The sequence below is a fragment of the Polypterus senegalus genome, chromosome 2 (assembly GCF_016835505.1).
Source record: "Polypterus senegalus isolate Bchr_013 chromosome 2, ASM1683550v1, whole genome shotgun sequence".
Lineage (NCBI taxonomy): Eukaryota > Metazoa > Chordata > Cladistia > Polypteriformes > Polypteridae > Polypterus > Polypterus senegalus.
Genome location: NC_053155.1, coordinates 180,506,996 through 180,527,791, shown reverse-complemented (window position 1 = coordinate 180,527,791; position 20,796 = coordinate 180,506,996). Strand labels below are relative to the sequence as shown.

Sequence of the window (20,796 nt, the reverse complement as noted above, 5' to 3'; positions counted from 1 at the left end):
CACTGTGTGGCCATCAGTAAGTCACAGTGCTTCAACTGGAATACCAAAAAAGAAAATATAACCAATTGTATCATAAATGTTGTAAATTGCCTTAAATACAGACATCAGCCAAATAAGTAAATGGAACATGATCATTATATATACTGAGTGAATTCTTGTACCTACAGTAATATGTGAAATAGTTCAAGGGTAAACACTTTCTATAGCAGCTGTATAAGGAGAGAAAGTGTTACTTTCAGGTATTCACAGAACCATTGTAAGGCACACTTGTTTGTGATTTAGCAAACTTTACACATTACATCTAATAAATAGCTAATAAATATTGTATAGAGATAATCTAAAACAAGTTGGAATAGTTCTTTGGGTTTTGTTTTTGAAGCTTTGGTTGTAGTTTAGTCCATTGACTTGTAAGTCTTCTCAGTCCAGCTCTTTTATACAACTTGTGCCTTGATATCAGCTTTCTTCTGGGTGACCTTTTAAACACATCTTAGATACTTTGTTTTACATGACTCAAGTTAACACCTACAAAATGCAGTGCATTTGACATTCAGTAGTAGATTTTTACCTCTTCCAACGCAAGGATTTTATCATGAGAAAAACTAAGAAAACGCCAAAGGCACTTTTTACTCAAATGGTTGAATGTGTTATCTTCTTTTGCAGAAGTTCTCTTCTTAACGCATGTCAGATACATTTTGATGGCACATATTGTGATTTAAGTGAAATTTGGCTACCGGCAGCTGAAGGCACTCTGGTGTAGGCTGGTCTTGACACGCTTTTCCCTTTGCCTTCGATTACAGAACCAAACTCTTACTACTTCCTTCTCCAGATTCAAGCTCTCTGCCATGCGCACAATCTCTTGTGAGGAGGGCTTACTCTTCTCTCCAAAGTGTCTCTCCAGAGCTTCCTTAGCTGAAAGGCTGCAAAAAGAAGACATGTTAGAGGATTTGTGTGACAATTGATGGTTACAACTCTTTCTCATGTGGTTCTATCATCTGTCTCCAATTTCAATATAGTTAATCCAAGCAGACTGACAGATGGATTATATTTTAAACTTTGTATGGTTGACATCAATATTTGAGGATTGAGCTGGAGTTTGTTGTCATGTTCATTTTGTGTTGGCATTGCAGAGATACCATTTGTGAAATCAAACCACCTTGTGTTCTTCTATTCATGTGAATATCTGGTTAGAACTTTGGGGTTATACACTGAGGCATTGTTGACTGGTTGCACAATCTGAATTAAATGTGATATAAAAATAATTTGAACTTTTAATGCAAATAAACAGTTAAACAAATGTATTAAGAAAGTACAGCAGTGCATCAAATACAATGTGAGCTACTGCTCTGAAGGGCATTCATGTGAAATGAATAACTCGCAGACTAATAATTCCCATGTGTTTTTATAGCATATAAATGAAACTTTGAACCAAGATGGTAGCTAAGGTGTAGCTTAATGGAACAATTGTGATGAGGACCTGTTTAGATAAAAGTCTCAAAAAAGCTAGATGTGAAATGATGAATGAGTGACATGACAGTTTCTGCAGATATTTGCTTCCCTTGTAATAGCTCAACATACCTTAGCAAAGAAAACACCTGGAAGATGAGCACAGTACTGCAATTCCTTTTAATTTAAAACCATGAACACACTATTCCATTAGAGTGTCAGGTGAGCACTCATTTGGTCACTTCTTAAAAAATAGCAGGGGTTTCATCTGAACAACGTAACTGAGCAAAAGACTGGTTGGACCAATTAGAGCAAGCTTATTATATGCAAAATCTACCACCTCCTCGGTCCTATTTTCTATCTTAGGGATTTCTGTTATGGATACATTTTAGCATAGTGTCTTTCATTTCAACTCATCTTGTCCCATATTTCCCTTTTTTTATTTCACAGGCAGAGGGTATGCTTATCACTCCTACTTTACAACTTCACGCTTTAAATTCTAGTCAAGTCATCTTTTGTGTAGAGCTTGCATGTTCTCCTAATATTCATTATCAGTTTTCTCAAAATACTTTGGTTTACTTCAATACAGTTTAATTGAAGATGCTATACACAGTCCAGCATGAGAGAGTGTCAGTTTGCGTGTGTACTTAAATAAGATCGATTCTGCTTCACTAGACTTTGGTCCCCTGTGACACTGTAAGTCTAAAATCAAATTCAGAAATGGATGGATGAATGCTGTTGCTTCAGTTAGTTGACTTTAAACACTAAATCAATGATTGAATTTTTTTTAATCTAGGGTGCATTCAAAAAACAATATGTTGGTTTGCAGATACTCTGTGTAAGACTAAATTATAGAATAGGTGTTTGGTGGTCACCACATTTGTGTCCACAGTTGTAACGAGGCAGCTGCTTTCTACATTGAAATTCTCCAACCACCTTACATTTGTGCACTGAACCTTTGTAGAAAGTTTAATTTATAATATCAAAAAACTGCACCATTTGTGTCTAACTGCTGTAACCTGTTTACTGACAGATCGTCATCTCACGGGTGGGCAAAAAATGATGTAGTATGTGATTGTTGCTTTCAAGCTGTGGCTGAGTTTCCCTTGATTATTTGATATTCCAGAGTCTCATTAAGACTCACATTGGACCTATTTGAATGTTATGCTCCTCTGTTTTTCTCTCATTGTCTAAAGTTGGATCTGACCAAACCAACCGTCATCCAACTGTGCTTTTGTTATACTGCTAGAATATAATTTAATCCCAAAACTAACTATGTTTCATATGCTTTAATTATAATTTTGTTCTGTATAGTTTTTTTTTTATTTGCATTTCTTTGTCAGCCACACACACCTTTGTGTATCTGTATATTGAGTTTTTAAAATCATTTTTTGTAAAGGCTTTTATTGATATGGAATAATAATTGAATGCATTTCTTACTAAAGCCAATAGAGGACAGAATCATACAATAAAGAATCCTTTGATGCTCTGTAAAGATGTAGATTATACATTTTATTATTGCTGTTTTAACATAGAAATATGTATTGAGACTTGCAACTACTCATTTAACATTACATGCAGTAATTGTAAAGTGGGTGACAAAAAAGAAGCTATAAAAATATATTGATATATAAAAAGCATGACTATGTAAAATAACCTGGCCATATCAAATTTTAATTTTACATTTAATTTTTATGCTTTTAAAAATGTAAATAAATAGGAAACAATTACAGTGGATTTGGGCTTCACTTTCTGCACACTTTATTATGCTGTAGATGTAAGTTTAAATTGATAAATTAACCTTTTTTGGCCATCAATCTACACTCAGTTGCCCATAGTGAAAACATGTTTTCAGAAAGGTTTGCAAATTAAAAATCAAAACCTAAAAGCTCTCATTCATATAAATATTCAGTCCTTTTGATTTGGCACTCTAAACTATGGTTAGGTGTATCCTGTTTGCTTTACTTATCCTGGAGTTGTGTCCATAACTTGTACTAGGAAGATATTTTAATGTTCCTTAAAAGTTTTGAAGAATCGACATTCTAAGCTTACAGATGGCTTAACGTCTATTACAGAGCTGATTGTGTGGCGATTGGGTATTTGGAGAAAAAAAAGGAAGGACAGGAATTGGAGGTTAGTACATTTGAAAGAGACAATACTGGTGCAATAAATTATTTCATTGAAGGTCACACAGCAAGCATCTTGAGTGAGACATGAACAACCACTGTGCCACCGTGTTCCCATGTTCAAAAACATGCTTTAACTCCTGTCATCATGAAAATGATATCACATATACATTTCAATATTTTAATTATTCAGAGAGCAGTAATATTATGAATGTAATGGATTCTGTGTCCTGTCGGAGGAAGAGAAAGCCCGGAAGCAGTAGTGATTCACACACATAGAGCACATAGAAGATCAAATACAAAACAAAGCATTTAACATGCTACTTTAGTTACGATGGGATTTGAGAAACTAGTAAATTAAACCATTTTAAGATGAAGCTTATGATGTTCTACTTTAATGACAAAATAAATTACATGATTAAAGTGGAAATTTTGAGATTAAAGTTGACATTTTGTGCTTTTTTCCCCCACTGTGTGCCTATTTTTTTTTCTCTGTACCCTAATAAGCTTTCATACAACACTCAGATGATGGGCTACGACTCGCCGTTTCACGGCGACTTTGATATCTGACAACTTCTTTTTTATTTCAGGCACTGTGCGACTTTGTGAACTTGAGGTTTCGAGTTTCTCCGACACTCTATGTCACTCGATCAACTTCCTTTTGTTGTTTATACCACTGTTTAAACCAACAAATAGTACGTTTTTCCTTTGCCTCCTTGGTACTCACTTAAATTCTTCTATTTCCCCCCGTACTTTTGCCATTGCCTTTTCACAGAACGCTGAGCTTCAGGGCTATTTATATTGATTTGCATATTCAAAGAGGCATAATTCTGGGAGGAGACGGGGCGAGATAGCAGGCGCGTGCACGTGCGTTACTTTTCACGCTGACTGGGGTTTATGGAACGGAAGAACGTGGAAGTTGGTGAATGCACAGCAGCGCTTCAGATGTCCTCTCCTGAGATGGGAGAACCTGTCAGCAGCACTCCATCAATCTGACGTTTACAGTAGAATGGCTAGACAGAAGCCACTCTGGAGTAAAAAGCATATGACAATTTAATGGCCTCTGAGAGCTTGAGGAAAAAGACTTAAACCACATAGAATATCTGTGGAGAGACCAGAAGATGGAAGATTCCATTCAATCTAGCAAAGCTTTGGAGGACCTGACAGGATGAAGGGGATACACTGCCCAAATCCAGGTGTGTAAAGCTTGTAGAGACTTACCGAAGAAGACTCAAAACTGCAAAAGAAACTTCTACAAAATACTGAATTCAGGATCTGAACACTTACATAAATGAGAAATTTCAATTGCTGAGTTTTAATAAATTTGTAAATCGGAAAATATTTTTCACTTTATCATTATGGGTTTTCAAGTGAAGACTGATGGTTAAAAATGGCAAATATATCAATTTTACATTAAATCTGCAACACTTAAAAGTGTGCAAAAAGTAAAGGAGCCAGAACATGTTGTAAATATGCTGTATATCAAGTGGTATTGTGCATTCACTGCAGACCTGAAAATGCATGGAGTGAAATGATTGTAAATGAGAATACAGTAAATTAAGTGCTGGTGAAACAATCAAAATCCATACTGAACCAGGCACCAGTCAATGGCCAATTTGAAATTTCCAGTTAACCTTAATTGCCCCTCACTGAAAAAGGCATGTGAATATGGGAAGAAAATGACAACTGCTCGTAGAAAGTGCCTAAGCTAAGATTTAGGCTCTTTTTCTTACAGCTAAGGCACGAGTACTATCATGACACCCTACCACTGAAAATGTTTTTGATTAGGTCTGTGTTTGATTTCAAAACTATAAAACACCTTTATTTTAGTGAAAATTATAAGCACAGCAAAAGTGAATTTTATAGGGTTAAGAAACTTGCTCAAACTCATAGAGAATCATTCGTAATGATTGACCTGGCAACCTTGTGCTTTGCAGTCCAAAGATCTTAAACTGCTAGGCCATACTGTCCAACAAATATTTTACAATGGATGTTATAGACATTATATTTGCAAGTGTGCATGCTGCAAATGACTAAGAGTTCATCCATACTGACCCGCTCGGTGATCCTAAACATTTAGCATTACTGTATGTTCTCAAATCGGCTTAATCCAACTCAGGGCTGTTTCTATTGGGTGGTGACTACCCCAGTTGTACTCGGCACAAGACAGGAAACAGCCCATGACAGGACACCAGTTCATCACGGTGCCCAAGCATACACACAATGCCATTACACACAGGCAGCTGAAAATGGTAAATTAGCCCAGAATGCATGTGAAAGGAAAATGCATGTAGATGTAGGGAGAAATACCAAGCAGATTTGGCCTCATGATTCAAACCCAGGATGCTGGGTTTCAGCACTGCTGTGCTACATGAACTAATGTAACCTATTTATTCTTCTGATGACCCAATTAAAGACATGTGAAAACAGTTTCACTTTTGTAATTTGACAGGCATTCTACTTAAAATCATCCAGAAAATAAGGGCCACGCATGTACAGTACTATATATGGCCACCCCTTTCTGAAATGTATGCCAACACAAAAATAAATGACTAAATAGACATGTGCACAGTAAGATCTCTTCTTCCACTTTTATCATTTTAAGAATATTATCTTTCCTTATACAACCTGCATTTAACATTCAGTTCTCTAATAATGCCTTGTAGTGCTGCTCAGCATGAAATTAACTTCACATGCTGTATATGGAATAATAACTGTTCGAGACTCAGTGATATTTAGAGCCCTTGGGATGATGCTGATCACAACTTTCCTTAAAAAGTACCTCATTTTGAGTGAAGACAACAAGATTACAAAAGTTAGTATTTTGGCCTAAGAACCTCCTAGAAATGTACTACTCACTTTTAAGTGTATAACATTGAGAAGGGGAATTGCTGCTTTTGAGAATGCATATAGTTAATGTGTTTTCTTCACCTTTCAGTTCATTTTAAATGGCTGGTTAACTTTAAAACTATTAATGTTAATGTCAGTTGTGGTGTTGATAAGAATGATTGCTGTGGTCACTTTTTTTAAACTAAGACTGTTTTTTATACTTTAAAAATAGGTACAAGAAATTCCACTTTAATTCCATTTCCATATCCTGCCTATGCCAGCAAGCATAGCACACAAGGCAGAAACAATTCCTGGACAGGATGCCACTCCATCCCATAGTGAATGCACAAGCACACACACACACACAACATATATACCAGGGCCAACTTAGTGTCACCAATCCACCCAACCTGCATTTCTTTGGACTGTGGGAAGAAACCCGTACAGACACGAGGAGGACATTCAATCTCCATGTAGCGTGGACTTGGGGCACAAACCCTGGTCTCCTTGTCACGAAGCAGAAGCTCTGCACTGTTCCACACAATTCTTTGTTTTTGATACTTAAATATAAATTAGCTAAATACAGTTTTATTAAATGACTCTGCTTCATTTCATTTGTATTTAATTTTTCTTTTCAGTTTTTTGGAATGACCTTAATACTCTTGATAATTAATGCTGTTGGTGATCATGCAGTTATGTTGTGTATAACATTGACAATATATTTGTGTACTAATCAAATAAGTAATAAAAACTTTTAATAACATGCAAAATTTTACAAATGAACAAAAATTATTCACTCCATTAATTTAGCAGCTGTTTTTCATGCACCTAAGTGGAAGTGGAAGACAGGAACCAAACCTGGATGAGACCGTTGTGCATCACAAAATACTGTACGTTTTCATCATTTCTTTAGGATGTTGATGGAAATAAAATTAAATTGTAGTATCTCACTGAAGCCCTTATGATAACATGTGGAATGTGCAACCCAACAAAGACAGTTGCTGAGCCAGGAATTGAATCATCATCCCCGGAGCTTTGAAGCTTCAGTAACATCCACTGACCTATACAGAAGCAGTGGCAGACATTGTCTACTGTATGTCAAAGTATTTTTGAAGAGATGCTACAGAAATTCAAAAATATTACAATTTTAATCTGAGTTACAATGATTGGACTGAGAAACTACTCAGACAAAATAAAAAAAAGTGTTGTGCACAGTTAGAAAAGGAAACTGTTAACTGGTTATAAAGAAAAGAAAAACGAGTTAACCATAAATGAGATATAGAGTTACGTCCATAAATATTTGGACAGAGACAACTTTTTTCTAATTTTGGTTCTGTACATTACCACAATGAATTTTAAATGAAACAACTCAGATGCAGTTGAAGTGCAGACTTTCAGCTTTAATTCAGTGGGTTGAACAAAACGATTGCATAAAAATGTGAGGCAACTAAAACATTTTTTAACACAATCCCTTCATTTCAGGGGCTCAAAAGTAATTGGACAATTGACTCAAAGGCTATTTCATGGGCAGGTGTGGGCAAGTCCATCGTTATGTCATTATCAATTAAGCAGATAAAAGGCCTGGAGTTGGTGTGGTGCTTGCATGTGGAAGATTTTGCTGTGAACAGACAACATGCGGTCAAAGGAGTTCTCCCTGCAGGTGAAATAAGCCATCCTTAAGCTGCAAAAACAGAAAAAACCCATCCGAGAAATTACTACAATATTACGAGTGGCAAAATCTACAGTTTGGTACATCCTGAGAAAGAAAGCAAGCACTGGTGAACTCAGCAACACAAAAAGACCTGGATGTCCACAGAAGACAACAGTGGTGGATGATCGCAGAATCATTTCCATGGTGAAGAGAAACCCCTTCACAACAGCCAACCAAGTGAACAACACTCTCCAGGGGGTAGACATATTGATATCCAAGTCTACCATAAAGAGAAGACTGCATGAAAGTAAATACAGAGGGTGCACTGCAAGGTGCAAGCCACTCATAAGCCTCAAGAATAGAAAGGCTAGATTGGACTTTGCTAAAGAACATCTAAAAAAGCCAGGCCAGTTCTGGAAAATCATTCTTTGGACAGATGAAACCAAGATTAACCTCTACCAGAATGATGGCAAGAAAAAAGTATGGAGAAGGCGTGGAACAGCTCATTATCCAAAGCATACCACATCATCTGTAAAACACAGCGGAGGCAGTGTGATGGCTTGGACGTGTATGGCTGCCAGTGGCACAGTGGTGTTTATTGATGATGTGACACAGGACAGAAGCAGCCGAATTAATTCTGAGGTGTTCAGAGACATACTGTCTGCTCAAATCCAGCTAAATGCAGTCAAATTGATTGGGCGGCTGTTATAATATGAAGATTAATGTCACTGTCTCTATGCACACTGTTATGGAATTATTCATACAGGCAGTCCATGTATGGTACACAGGGACTAGGCTGCATTTAGAAAGCATTAGCCTAGCAGTTTGGAGAATGGGACAAACTGTAGTGTGAGCATTGTACTGTTCTTGTTGGAGGTGGGATTTGAGTTTACTTTCCTTGTTTGGAGACCAGAGAGGGGCATTGTACTATTCCTGAGATGAAACGGAATCCTTACTTTCCTTGTTTGGAGACCAGAGAGGGCCCTGCACATGGAGAAGACAGTATAAATACATGGAACAAGCAGTCAAACCCTTTGAAGCTGTTGGGCGGAAGATTATGTCATCCGTCTGGAAAACCCTTTCAGCGTGGTGACAAAAGATGGCAAACTGCGTAGATCAAGACTCCCACACCTTGATAGAGTCTGTCATAAGCTTCCCGTCTGTAACCGCTTAAAACCGTCAGTAAAGTAAGCTAAACTTTATCTTTGTCTCTCATGTGATGTCTGTACCACCGTAATCACGATGGGTGGATATTGCCTTTTCTGTCATATTTCTATATTTTTTGGTTACTTAACATGCCGCAATGTCAAAAGAACACATTTCCGGAGAGCTAATGCCTCCTAAGGAAACAGCAGCGTTTCGTGATACAGATGGACAATGACCCAAAACATACAGCCAAAGCAACCCAGGAGTTTATTAAAGCAAAGAAGTGGAAAATTCTTGAATGGCCAAGTTAGTCACCTGATTTTAACCCAATTGAGCATGCATTTCACTTGTTGAAGACTAAACTTCGGACAGAAAGGCCCACAAACAAACAGCAACTGAAAGCTGCTGCAGTAAAGGCCTGGCAGAGCATTAAAAAGGAGGAAACCCAACATCTGCTGTTGTCCATGAGTTCAAGACTTCAGGCTGTCATTGCCAGCAAAGGGTTTTCAACCAAGTATTAGAAATTAACATTTTATTTCCAGTTCTTTAATTTGTCCAAGTACTTTTGAGCCCCTGAAATAAAAGGATTGTGTTAAAAAAATACTTTAGTTCCCTAACATTTTTATGTTCATTTTTTGTTCAAACCACTGAATTAAAGCTGAAAGTCTGCACTTCAACTGCATCTGAGTTGTTTCATTTAAAATTAATTGTGGTAATGTACAGAACCAAAATTAGAAAAAAGTTGTCTCTGTCACAAATATTTAAGGACCTAATTGTAACTTCTTACACCTGTGTTAAAGTACAGATGTTCTTCAATCCCATGGCGAGCACCTGGTGGCCGGGCCTGTACCCATGGGGCAACGTGGGTCCCCATTCCCATGGGCTCACCACCTATGGGAGGGGCCAAGGAGGTCGGGTGCAGTGTGAATTGGGTGGTGGCTGAAGGTGGGGACCTTGGCGGTCCGATCCTCAAATACAGAAGATGGCTCTTGGGACGTGGAATGTCACCTCTCTGAAGGGGAAGGAACCTGAGCTAGTGCGCGAGGTAGAGAGGTTCCAGCAAGATATAGTCGGGCTTACTTCGACACACAACTTGGACTCTGGAACCAATCTCCTTGAGAGGAGCTGGACTCTCTACCACTCTGGAGTTGCCCCCGGTGAGAGGCGCCGAGCGGGTGTGGGCATACTTATTGCACCCCGACTTGGGGGTTTAGGCAGTGGGTAGCCTCCCTCTACCTTCGGGTGCAAGGATGGGTCCTAACTGTTGTTTGTGCGTATGCGCTGAACAGCAGTTTGGAGTACCCACCCTTTTTGGTGTCCCTGGAGGGGGTTCTAGGTTCTCCCTCGTACTGCTGGGAGACTTCAGTGCTCACGTGGGCAATGACAGTGAGACCTGGAAGGGCGTGATTGGGAGAAATGGCCCCCCCGATCTGAACCCGAGCGGTGTTTTGTTATTGGACTTCTGTGCTCATCACAGATTGTCTATAACGAACACCATGTACAAGCAGAGGGGTGTTCATATGTGCACTTGGCACCAGGACGTCCTAGGCCTCAGTTCGATGATCGACTTTGTGGTCGTGTCGGCGGACTTGCGGCCACGTGTCTTGGACACTCGGGTGAAGAAAGGGGTGGAGCTGTCAACTGATCACCACCTGGAAGATGCCGGTTAGGCCTGGTAGGGCCAAACGTGTTGTGAGGGTCTGCTGGGAATGTCTGGCAGAGTCCCCTGTCAGAAGTAGCTTCAACTCCCACCTCCAGCAGAACTTCGACCACTTCCCGAGGGAGGTGGGGGACATTGAGTCCAAATAGGCCATGTTCCGTGCCTCGATTGTTGAGGTGGCTGACTGGAGCTGTGGCCGTAAGGTGGTCGGTGCCTGTCGTGGCGGCAATTCCCAAACCCATACACCGGCGGTGAGAGATGCCGTCAAGCTGAAGAAGGAGTCCTACCGAAATCTTTTGTCCTGTTGGATTATGGAGGCAGGCCAAGCGGAATGCAGCTTCAGTGGTTGCTGAGGCAAAAACTCGGGCATGGGAGAAGTTTGGGGAGGACAAGGAAAACGACTTTCAGATGGCTTCGAGGAGATTCTGGTCTGGCGTCTCAGGAGGGGGAAACAGTGCAGTGTCAACACTGTATATGGTGGGGATGATGCGCTGCTGACCTCGACGAGGGACATTATGGGTCAGTGGGGGAGTACTTCGAAGACCTCCTCATTCCCACTAACATGCCTTCCAACGAGGAAGCAGAGACTGGGGACTCGGAGGTGGGCTCCCCCATCTCTGGGACTGAGGTCACCGAGGTGGTCAAAAAACTCCTTGGTGGCAGGGCCCTGGGGGTGGATGAGATACGCCTGGAGTTCCTCAAGGCTCTGGATGTTGTAGGACTGTCTTGGTTGACACATATCTGCAACATCGCATGGACATCGGGGACAGTGCCTCTGGATTGGCAGACCGGTATGGTGGTACCCCTCTTTAAGAAGGGGGACCGGAGGGTGTGTTCCAACTACAGAGGGATCACACTCCTCAGCCTCCCTGGAAAAGTCTATTCGGGGGTTCTGGAGAGGAGGGCCCGTCGGATAGTCGAACTCAGATTCAGGAGGAACAGTGGACCAGCTCAGTGGGAGTTTGCTCAACCAGTCTACATGTGTTTTGTGGACTTGGAAAAGGCCGTGTCCCTCGCGGAATCCTGTGGGGGGTGCTCCGGGAGTATGGGTTACCGGACCCCCTGAGAAGGGCTGTTCAGCCCCTGTATAACCGGTGTCAGAGCTTGGTCCGCATTGCTGGCAGTAAGTCGAACCCGTTTCCAGTGAGAATTGGACTCCGCCAGGGCTGCCCTTTGTCATCAATTCTGTTCATAACTTTTATGGACAGAATTTCTAGGTGCAGCCAAGGTGTTGAAGTGGTCCGGGTTGGTGGACTCAGGATTGGGTCACTGCTTTTTGCAGATGATGTTGTCCTGTTTGCTTCATCAGGCCGTGATCTTCAGCTCTCTCTGAATCGGTTCGCAGCTGAGTGTAAAGCGGCTGGGATGGGAATTAGCACCTCCAAATCCGAGACCATGGTCCTCAGCCGGAAAAGGGTGGAGTGCCCTCTCAGGGTTGGGAGCGAGCTCCTGCCCCAAGTGGAGGAGTTCAAGTATCTCGAGGTCTTGTTCATGAGTGAGGGAAGAATGGAGTGTGAGATCGACAGAAGGATCAGTGTGGCGTCCGCTGTGATGCGGGCTCTGCATCGGTCTCTCGTGGTGAAAAAGGAGCTGCGCTGTAAGCCAAAGCTCTCAATTTATCAGTCAATTTATTTTCCTACCCTCACCTATGGTCATGAGCTATGGGTAGTGACCGAAACAACGAGATTGCGAATACAAGTGGTTGAAATGAGTTTCCTCCGCAGGGTGTCTGGGCTTTCCCTTAAAGATAGGGTGAGAAGCTCAGTCATCCGGGAGTGGCTCAGAGTAGAGCCGCTGCTCCTCCGCATTGAGAGGATTCAGAAGAGGTGGCTCGGGCATCTGATCAGGATGCCTCCTGGACGCCTCCCTGGTGAGGTGTTCCAGGCATATCCAAACGGAAGGAGGCCCCAGGGAAGACCCAGGACATGCTGGAGGAACTATGTCTCCCAGCTGGCCTGGGAACGCCTCGGGATTCCCCCAGAAGAGCTAGAAGAAGTGGCCGAGGAGAGGGAAGTCTGGGCATCTCTGCTCAAGCTGCTGCCCACCGCAACCCGACCTTGGATAAGTGGAAGAGGATGGATGGATGAATGGATGGATGTTCTTCAGTCCTTGACTGCATTTCCATCAGCCTTGATTTTTACTGAAATTCATGTCTACAAGGGTGTATGGAAACCCTGACATGCATGTATTACCTTATGGTAGTCCTCCGCTTCCTCTTGCGTTCATTCAAGCCCACCTTTTCACTAAACAAAGCTGTGGAAGAAAAGAATTTCACAGATGAGCTTTGCACTTGAACTGCACTGAATTTTATAACGCAGCATTCTCTGTTAATCTTTATTTTATATAGTTGCCTTCATGGTGAGCATTTGCACAATACACTTAATACAAACACAAAGCAACACAAGCAAAAAGGCAGGTCATTATGCGGACAAATCATTATGGTTCTGTTTTATTCACTTCACAGTATGTTTGCTTATTGCTGTTCTTTTTGATCTGTTTTATTAATTTTAGGGATCTTATTGCAGTGAATAAAATATACATCAGGAAGACATACTGTATTCAAATGATTTGAAATCACAGTTTCTACTTTTTAAAATTCAGTCCTACTTGAACTCCTGTAGTGAACAATGTTTGATTTTACTGTATTCTCAATCAAATTCCTATTTTAAAGTCTATTCTCATGCTTTGTACGATTTTTCTGAACCCACTTTACACCAGTTAAATTAATGGTAGACTGGTGTGTATTTCACGTTTGTTTTTGACAAGGATTGGGTTTCAATCCATCATCTAACACTTCACCCTTGAAAGTTGCCTTTTAACCTGTGGAAACTACCAGAGCACACTCAGGTTGAACTGTGAGGCACATCCGTCCATCAACCATTTCACCTGCTTATTACATTATGAGGTCATGGGGAGGTTGAGTCTATGGGTGAATCACCAGCCCACTCTTGGATACTCTCATTCTCATAACCACACTTACTCATTTTAGGCACATTTAATATTAGCAATAAACCTAACATGCAAAATGACGACATGTAAAACTCCAAGCTCAGAATCCTGGACTTGTAGTGTTAACTACAGTGTCACCAAACCATCCTAATCCTACCTAATCTCAATTTATCTACCTATTTTCTAATCTGATCATGGATCTTGGGGACTTGATGTTTATTCTAGCAGTACTAGCCATGTAACAGGCTATTATATAAAAATGATGTGGATACAATCATATAAGATTATAACATCATGTAGGGGCTGGGGAGTTTACAAGAAATATATCTGAAGATTCAAAAATTCCTGGAATTGTAAAAAGAAAAGCCTCACACAACTCTCCCTGTCAGAATACTCATTTTGAGATGCAACACCCTTGCCTCAGTGCTTCCTCCATTTCTATTAATATTTCCTGTACTCATCTTTTGTTACCATGTCTAGATCTTCTTCCATCCATCCATTATCCTACCTGCTATATCCTAACTACAGGGTCACAGGGGTCTGCTGGAGCCAATCCCAGGGCACAAGGCAGGAAACAAACCCTGGGCAGGGCGCCAGCCCACTGCAGGGCGCACACACACATACACTAAGCACACACTAGGGACAATTTAGAATTGCCAATGCACCTAACCTGCATGTCTTTGGACTGTGGGAGTATCCGGAGGAAACCCACACAGACACGGGGAGGACATGCAAACTCTACGCAGGGAGGACCTGGGAAGCGAACCCAGGTGTCCTAACTGTGAGGCAGCAGTGTTACCCACTGCGCCACCGTGCCACCCCTAGATATTCTTGTGATTTTTTTTTTTACATGGTAGTAAATCCTCTTCAATTCAGCCTCAATTTTAATTTCAAGAACAAAAAGAAGTCGAGATCTGGCAAATTTGAGGGGTACAAGGCAACAACAACCGCAACACAGTATTTGACTGACAACACAGTTGTGTGCAAATGTGCTGTCATGGTGCCAAATGTAGTTTTGAGTTTGCCACTTAATCAGACATTTTTTCCACGATGCTTTCACGCAGACTCCTCAGCAGTTCAATGAATTGTAGCTGATTAATAATCTGTTCACGGGAAACAAACTCTTTTTTAAAAAGTCCGTTAGTGTCGAAAAATGACATCATCGTTATCTTGATGTTCAGTTTGGCTAAATGTGCTTTTTATGGGTTTGTAGAAAAAAAAAATCACCAAAGTTAAGCATATAATTTTAGAGTAAATATTATAAATATGCACTTGATCAAATTGGCCCAATGTTACCTGGTGGACTGATTAATAAGACAGTAGACATATAATAGCAGCACTGTAGATAACTACACCCTACTCCTGTGCTATTGACCGAATCCGGAAAATTTTTGGTCCCCTCTCCTACTTTATCATACAGATAGTGGATCAGTAGATGATGCTAAATATTAATGCTAGAAAAGGACAAATGTGGGTTCTAAAAATGCATAGCTGTGAGATAGCATAACTAACCACTGAACCATCATTTTGCCAAATATATTTCTGTTAATTTATTTTATAATAAGGTTGATTGATATTTGCACATGTTATTTAATGTTTACTTGTCTTTATTGCCTTAATGACTAATTGAACTCACATAATGCCCACAGCCTGTATTCTCTATCTGCAGGTTTGCATTCTGCTAGTGCGTCATTATTGAATAATTAACTCATTAGCAAATTAAATGAACCAATTATCAGCTCTTCCTCATTTGGGAGCCATTGGCCGTTTTCCTGCAGCCACCACATCTCCCCAGGGCTGCAATGAACATCACGGCTTTACAGCAGTAAATGCCAAATCATGTCTTTGTATTTCAAGAGAATTTTAACTACACTGCATGAGTGTAGCATGTGTTTCATTGATGAATTAGCCATCCAAAGGGAAGGCAGAATTTACCGCTGATTGACAGGAAAAGCTGAAAGAGAAAGCTGCTCTCAGAGGTGCTCCCTCAGGCTCATGGCTGGCAGTCACAGGCTGGCAGTGTAGGTTTGTGGCTAAGATGTTGGTGGATACAGCCTAAGGATGTCAATTCATCATAGCAAGTCACCTTTTCTATCAGCTTACAGGTTGGATGAAAAGTGACTGTAAACTTCTCATGTAAAAGTGTTTAATAAATGTTAATAAGAGAAAAATTAATCACTGTGTTCTATAGTACTAGGTTGTTGTACCGTGTTAGCCATTATGAATATAGAGAAAAGCCAAGCAAAATGACACTTTTTATTGGCTAACTAAAAAGATTACAATATACAAGCTTTCGAGGCAACTCAGGCCTCGAAAGCTTGCATGTTGTAATCTTTTTAGTTAGCCAATAAAAGGTGTCATTTTGCTTGGCTTTTCTCTTCACTGTGTTCTAGAATTGTAATGGAAAGATCATTCATAAATCGACTAATTAAAAGTATAATATCAGAAAAAAGAGACATTTTCTCAAGAGTCTAAACCCTTTCAGGAGTATCAACAACAAGAAGCCAAACCTCTTCTAGTATCTGCCAAAAGTACAAAACAAAAATCACACTAAACAAATGTGTAAGTAAACATGTTGTTTATTTGGGAGCCAAGCTCAGATTTTTAACTGCCAAGCTGGTTGGAGCAAAATCCTTCAGACATCACAGCCCCTCTTAAATGATTTTACTCATCCATGGCTGTATAGAGTTAAGTATACTTTCCCCATTTTCTGTGTATTGTTTCTTTTATACCTTTTTCACATTGCTTTGCTTTTTAACAACCTCTACTTGTCTCCTGGTCTCTAAGACGGCCATTATGTTGTCAAATTACCTGATAGGCATTACCACTTGTATATAAAGTAATTGGCCCCCAATTTCCGATTAAGTCACAGAGTATGGTACAACTGTCAGCTTTACTATTTTGTAATAGATAGTCAGGTGTAAATTTTTTATTTTAATTATTGTTAACATGTTGCTTCTTTTCTGCATTCTTTGCATTATGTCTCTGGGCATGACTTATTTAAGTGTGGTGTGATATATGTTTTGATTATATGTAATTTCTTTATCTCATTTTCTCAGTATAGTGGTGTTATTTTTGTACTCTTTATAATCTAGATTGAACATGCAGGCACTCATGTCTGACCCTTAGGTTGTGGTGAGATAAACAAGTCATTTCATGCTGTACAATAAGCTTCCATTATTGTTTCCCATTTTCAGTCTAGCACCAGGGGATTGGAACCATCTGCTGATTCTTTGTGAAGTCTCATTGGCAAAACCAAAAAAAAAAAAACTCAATAGCATTTTACTTGCCTTCTGAAATATCTTTTTTTTATTTTCATGCCAGTGGAGTCCTGGTATTGACCTTCAATCATTTATTTATTGAAGTCATTGGGTTTGGGCAGCTGTCACATATCCTGGAAGCATTGGATACAGTGTAGGGACCAGCACTGTTCAGCACAGCAGCCCATTTATACCTTAACACTCACTCACACTGGTTCTGACCCCACATAAAATTAGGATTAGCTATGGAAGAAAAAGAAGAAGAAGACTCACTCACACGGGCTCAATTTAGATTCACCAATCAAAATAACCAGCATATGTTTTATGATGTTGTAGGAAAAGCAGCATATTGGGTAAAGAAACTCGATGTAGATGTGGGAAAACAAACATGACGCCACACAGACAATTTACTGTGATCTGAATTTGATCTGACTCTCTGGAGTAAAACACATAATTGAATGTATTGAAGTAAAGACTTGAAAGCTCACAAAAGTTTCTTATTTTCTGTTTATGACTGTGAGTCAAAACAAGGTACAACAGAACATGACGATGATAAAATATAAAATGTAAAAAATGTACTTTACCTGTTAATTTTTCATAAAGTATATATCCTCATTCTCTACATATGTTAGAAAATCGCATACAATAAAATGTCACTAGACAAACCCTTACATTTGCCCTAATGCACAGTGAATCTGGAGTGAGTAAGGAAAAAGCTATAGGAATGGATGAGTGTGTCTTGCCTCTTGCACTGCTATGTGTGAAAAAGAATTACCATATGCATGATTTTAGAGTAAAAGTTAGAAAGAGTTTCCGAATAGTACACTGTCTTCCAGGATGTACACATGTCAGGTTTGTACCTGGAGTGGAGGGAATCATATCTTAAAGGAATATATAATCCCAGCCTGAGGTCAGGCCCTGCTTTTACTTGAATTTTTCAATAAATCAGATGGCTTGCCTGAAATCTCAGTCTGCTTTCTCATTAATTATTAAAAGTATGAGTTTGATTGTTCTATAAAATAGACAAAAAGTTATCCATAGAAGCATATTTATAACATACTATAACATAACATTTGCAGGTCCCTTCAATTCAGTTAAGCATTGTGGGGGAGTTGAAACTCATCCTGACAGCACTGGGTAAAATAAAGAAACCAGTCCCAAGCAGGCTGGCAGTCTGTACCACTCACACACAACAAATTGATTAAGAGTCACTGCTTACCATAAATGTGTGTGTTTGGGATGTGTGTGGAAAACACATTCCTGCCACAGGGAGACCATAGTAATTACACAGGCACTTCACTTACAGTAGAGGGCACTTTATGTGTAAAGGAACAGAGCTAACCACTGCACCACTCAAAAAATAACCTCTTTTTTAATTTATTCCATTCTTGTTAGCTTTTTTCAGCAGTAGTCAGTTAATATGAGGCACACACAACAGGGTAGCCAAATAATAACCATCTGAGAAAGTTGGTCATGAAGAAACTGTTTTTAGAAATTATTTAAACAAAAATGAGAGAAATAAAATAAGCAGTAAAGGAGTTTGAATTAGGCATGAGTTCAACACTAGTATATACTAAATCAATTTGTGATTTCTTTCGACAGCCAGTACATTGAGCAATGAAATGCTGGTTCTTCATTTAACGTTTGTATATGGCCAGCACCTCTGAAAATACAATAAGTGCAATATCAACACATTTATTTTAGAATGTAGAATAGGAAGTGAGCATCAATCTGTTTATCAATCATTTGAACTCTTGCTAGTCCTTCCTGTTTGACTGATTTTTCTTAGTAAAAGTAAAGTACAGATTGATAGAAATTTTTATTGTAGCAGGATCAAGCCTTCTGTTTTAAAGCTACAATTTTATAACAACAAGATTTAGTATTTAATTAGGAAACCTGTAGCAACTAGTAGGTTTCTTGCCTTGCTGTATTATTGTATGTACGGGACTATTTGGGTATTTTGCTTTGGAATGACTTGAATTATTTTAAGCCAAACACATCCACAACTGTCAGGCTATACATTTTCTGAATCTGCTTCTAATACATGTTGTGCATGTGGCCACAATGAAATTTGTTCAAAGTCAGTCATTTCAGTCATTATCCAACCCACTATATCCAAACACAGTGTCACGGGGGTCTGCTGGAGCCAATCCCAGCCAGCACAGGACGCAAGGCAGGAACAAATCCCGGGCAGGGCACCAGCCTACCGCAGGACACACACACACACCCGGGACAATTTAGAAACCTAACCTGCAAGTGTCTGTGTGGGTTTCCTCCGGGTGCTCCGGTTTCCTCCCACAGTCCAAAGACTTGCAGGTTACGTGCATTAGTGATTCTAAATTGTCCTGGGTGTGTGGATGGGTGTGTGTGTGTGTGTGTCCTGCGGTAGGCTGGTGCCCTGCCCGGGATTTGTTCCTGCCTTGTGTCCTGTGCTGGCTGGGATTGGCTCCAGCAGACCCCCGTGACCCTGTGTTTGGATATAGTGGGTTGGCTAATGACTGAAACATGCAAACTCCACACCGGGAAGTGAACCCAGGTCTCCTTACTGCGAGGCACAGCGCTACCACTGCACCACTGTGTCACCTTGTTCAAAGTAAGTACTACTAATAATAGTTATATTTTTTTCTACATTATGAAAAAAGAAGTAAGAAAATGTATGCATGGTGTTAACACTGAGGTGCACTCGTAGACTTAACTGTTTTAAAAGTCTGGGCAAATTTCTAGTCAGTTACAGTTACCACATTTTCTCACTAAATATTTTGTAACAGTGAGTCATTTTCAAAAAGAACAGCAATAATAGAATGTAATTACATGTGTTGGTAGGGGTCTTACCTGCTTTTTAATGTCACTGAAAACAGACTGCAGATTTGAAGTCAACTGATGAAAAAATTGCATTTATTGATGCCTTAATGCTGGGTTTCCTAAACCTTTTCACCTAATTTACCCCGCAGCAACTTTTCAAAAGTAAATTTACCCCCACCCTGTTTTCTTCAGTAATTGAGTTTATACTTCCACAATAATAAATGATCAACAAAGAGGAAGTTTGAAAATACTGTTTCTACCATTTTTATTTTAAGTTCAAATAACAATAGCACATAATAGTTCTGTTTCATTTATTTATAAACACCTAATGATGAGCAGATACTGGTATACCAGAACAAACCACACTCAGTCGATGACACATCGATCAGCGAGATGCTTGTTCTTGCTTTTCACCTACGATTTTGGATATTTTTGGTGCAGTTGTTGAAAGAGCAAGTCTCATGTCATCTTTGGGAACTTATCAAGTTCTTCATGACTTCCCCCGGAGTAGGCGAAATGTAACCCCCAGGTGTAAATTTATCCCTAGATGGGAACCCCTGCCCTAATGTCAGTTGTGGATGTTCTATTAATAATTGTAGTTCAAACGTCTTAAACAAGCAATTTAAAATCTCAGTTAAACTTTGATAAATAGCATGTCATCGTGGTACTTTGCCAATAAATTGTAGTGTCAGAGACGTATTGAATCATTATAATGTGCAGATAATGCAGCCTTGAGGGTGTTTTTAGTTTAATGGGAGTTCTGAGTACAGCTTTATTCACCGTATACACATCATGTCACCAAGTCAGGGCTAGGGAGCTCATTTCCTTTTTCATTTATTTCTGCATGAGTTAAGCTGCTAGAATTTTTTTACTTTTACAGTCGTTAACATTATGTAACTTACCCGCTACAATTTTAAAAAGCAGGAAAAG

The 20,796-nt window shown here is 39.8% G+C and overlaps 1 protein-coding gene across 1 annotated transcript in view; it reads right to left on the bottom strand.

Annotated features, from left to right (window-relative positions):
* Nucleotides 1–727: 727 nt before the first annotated feature.
* The window catches only part of pou1f1 (POU class 1 homeobox 1), a 56,654-nt gene continuing 36,585 nt past the window's right edge, over nt 728–20,796 (bottom strand). The window contains exons 6-7 of the mRNA XM_039746293.1: nt 13,048–13,108; nt 728–917 (exon numbers count right to left, since the gene is read on the bottom strand). Of these exons, the coding sequence (XP_039602227.1) occupies nt 728–917; nt 13,048–13,108 (251 nt within the window). The remainder of the gene's footprint in view (nt 918–13,047; nt 13,109–20,796) is intronic.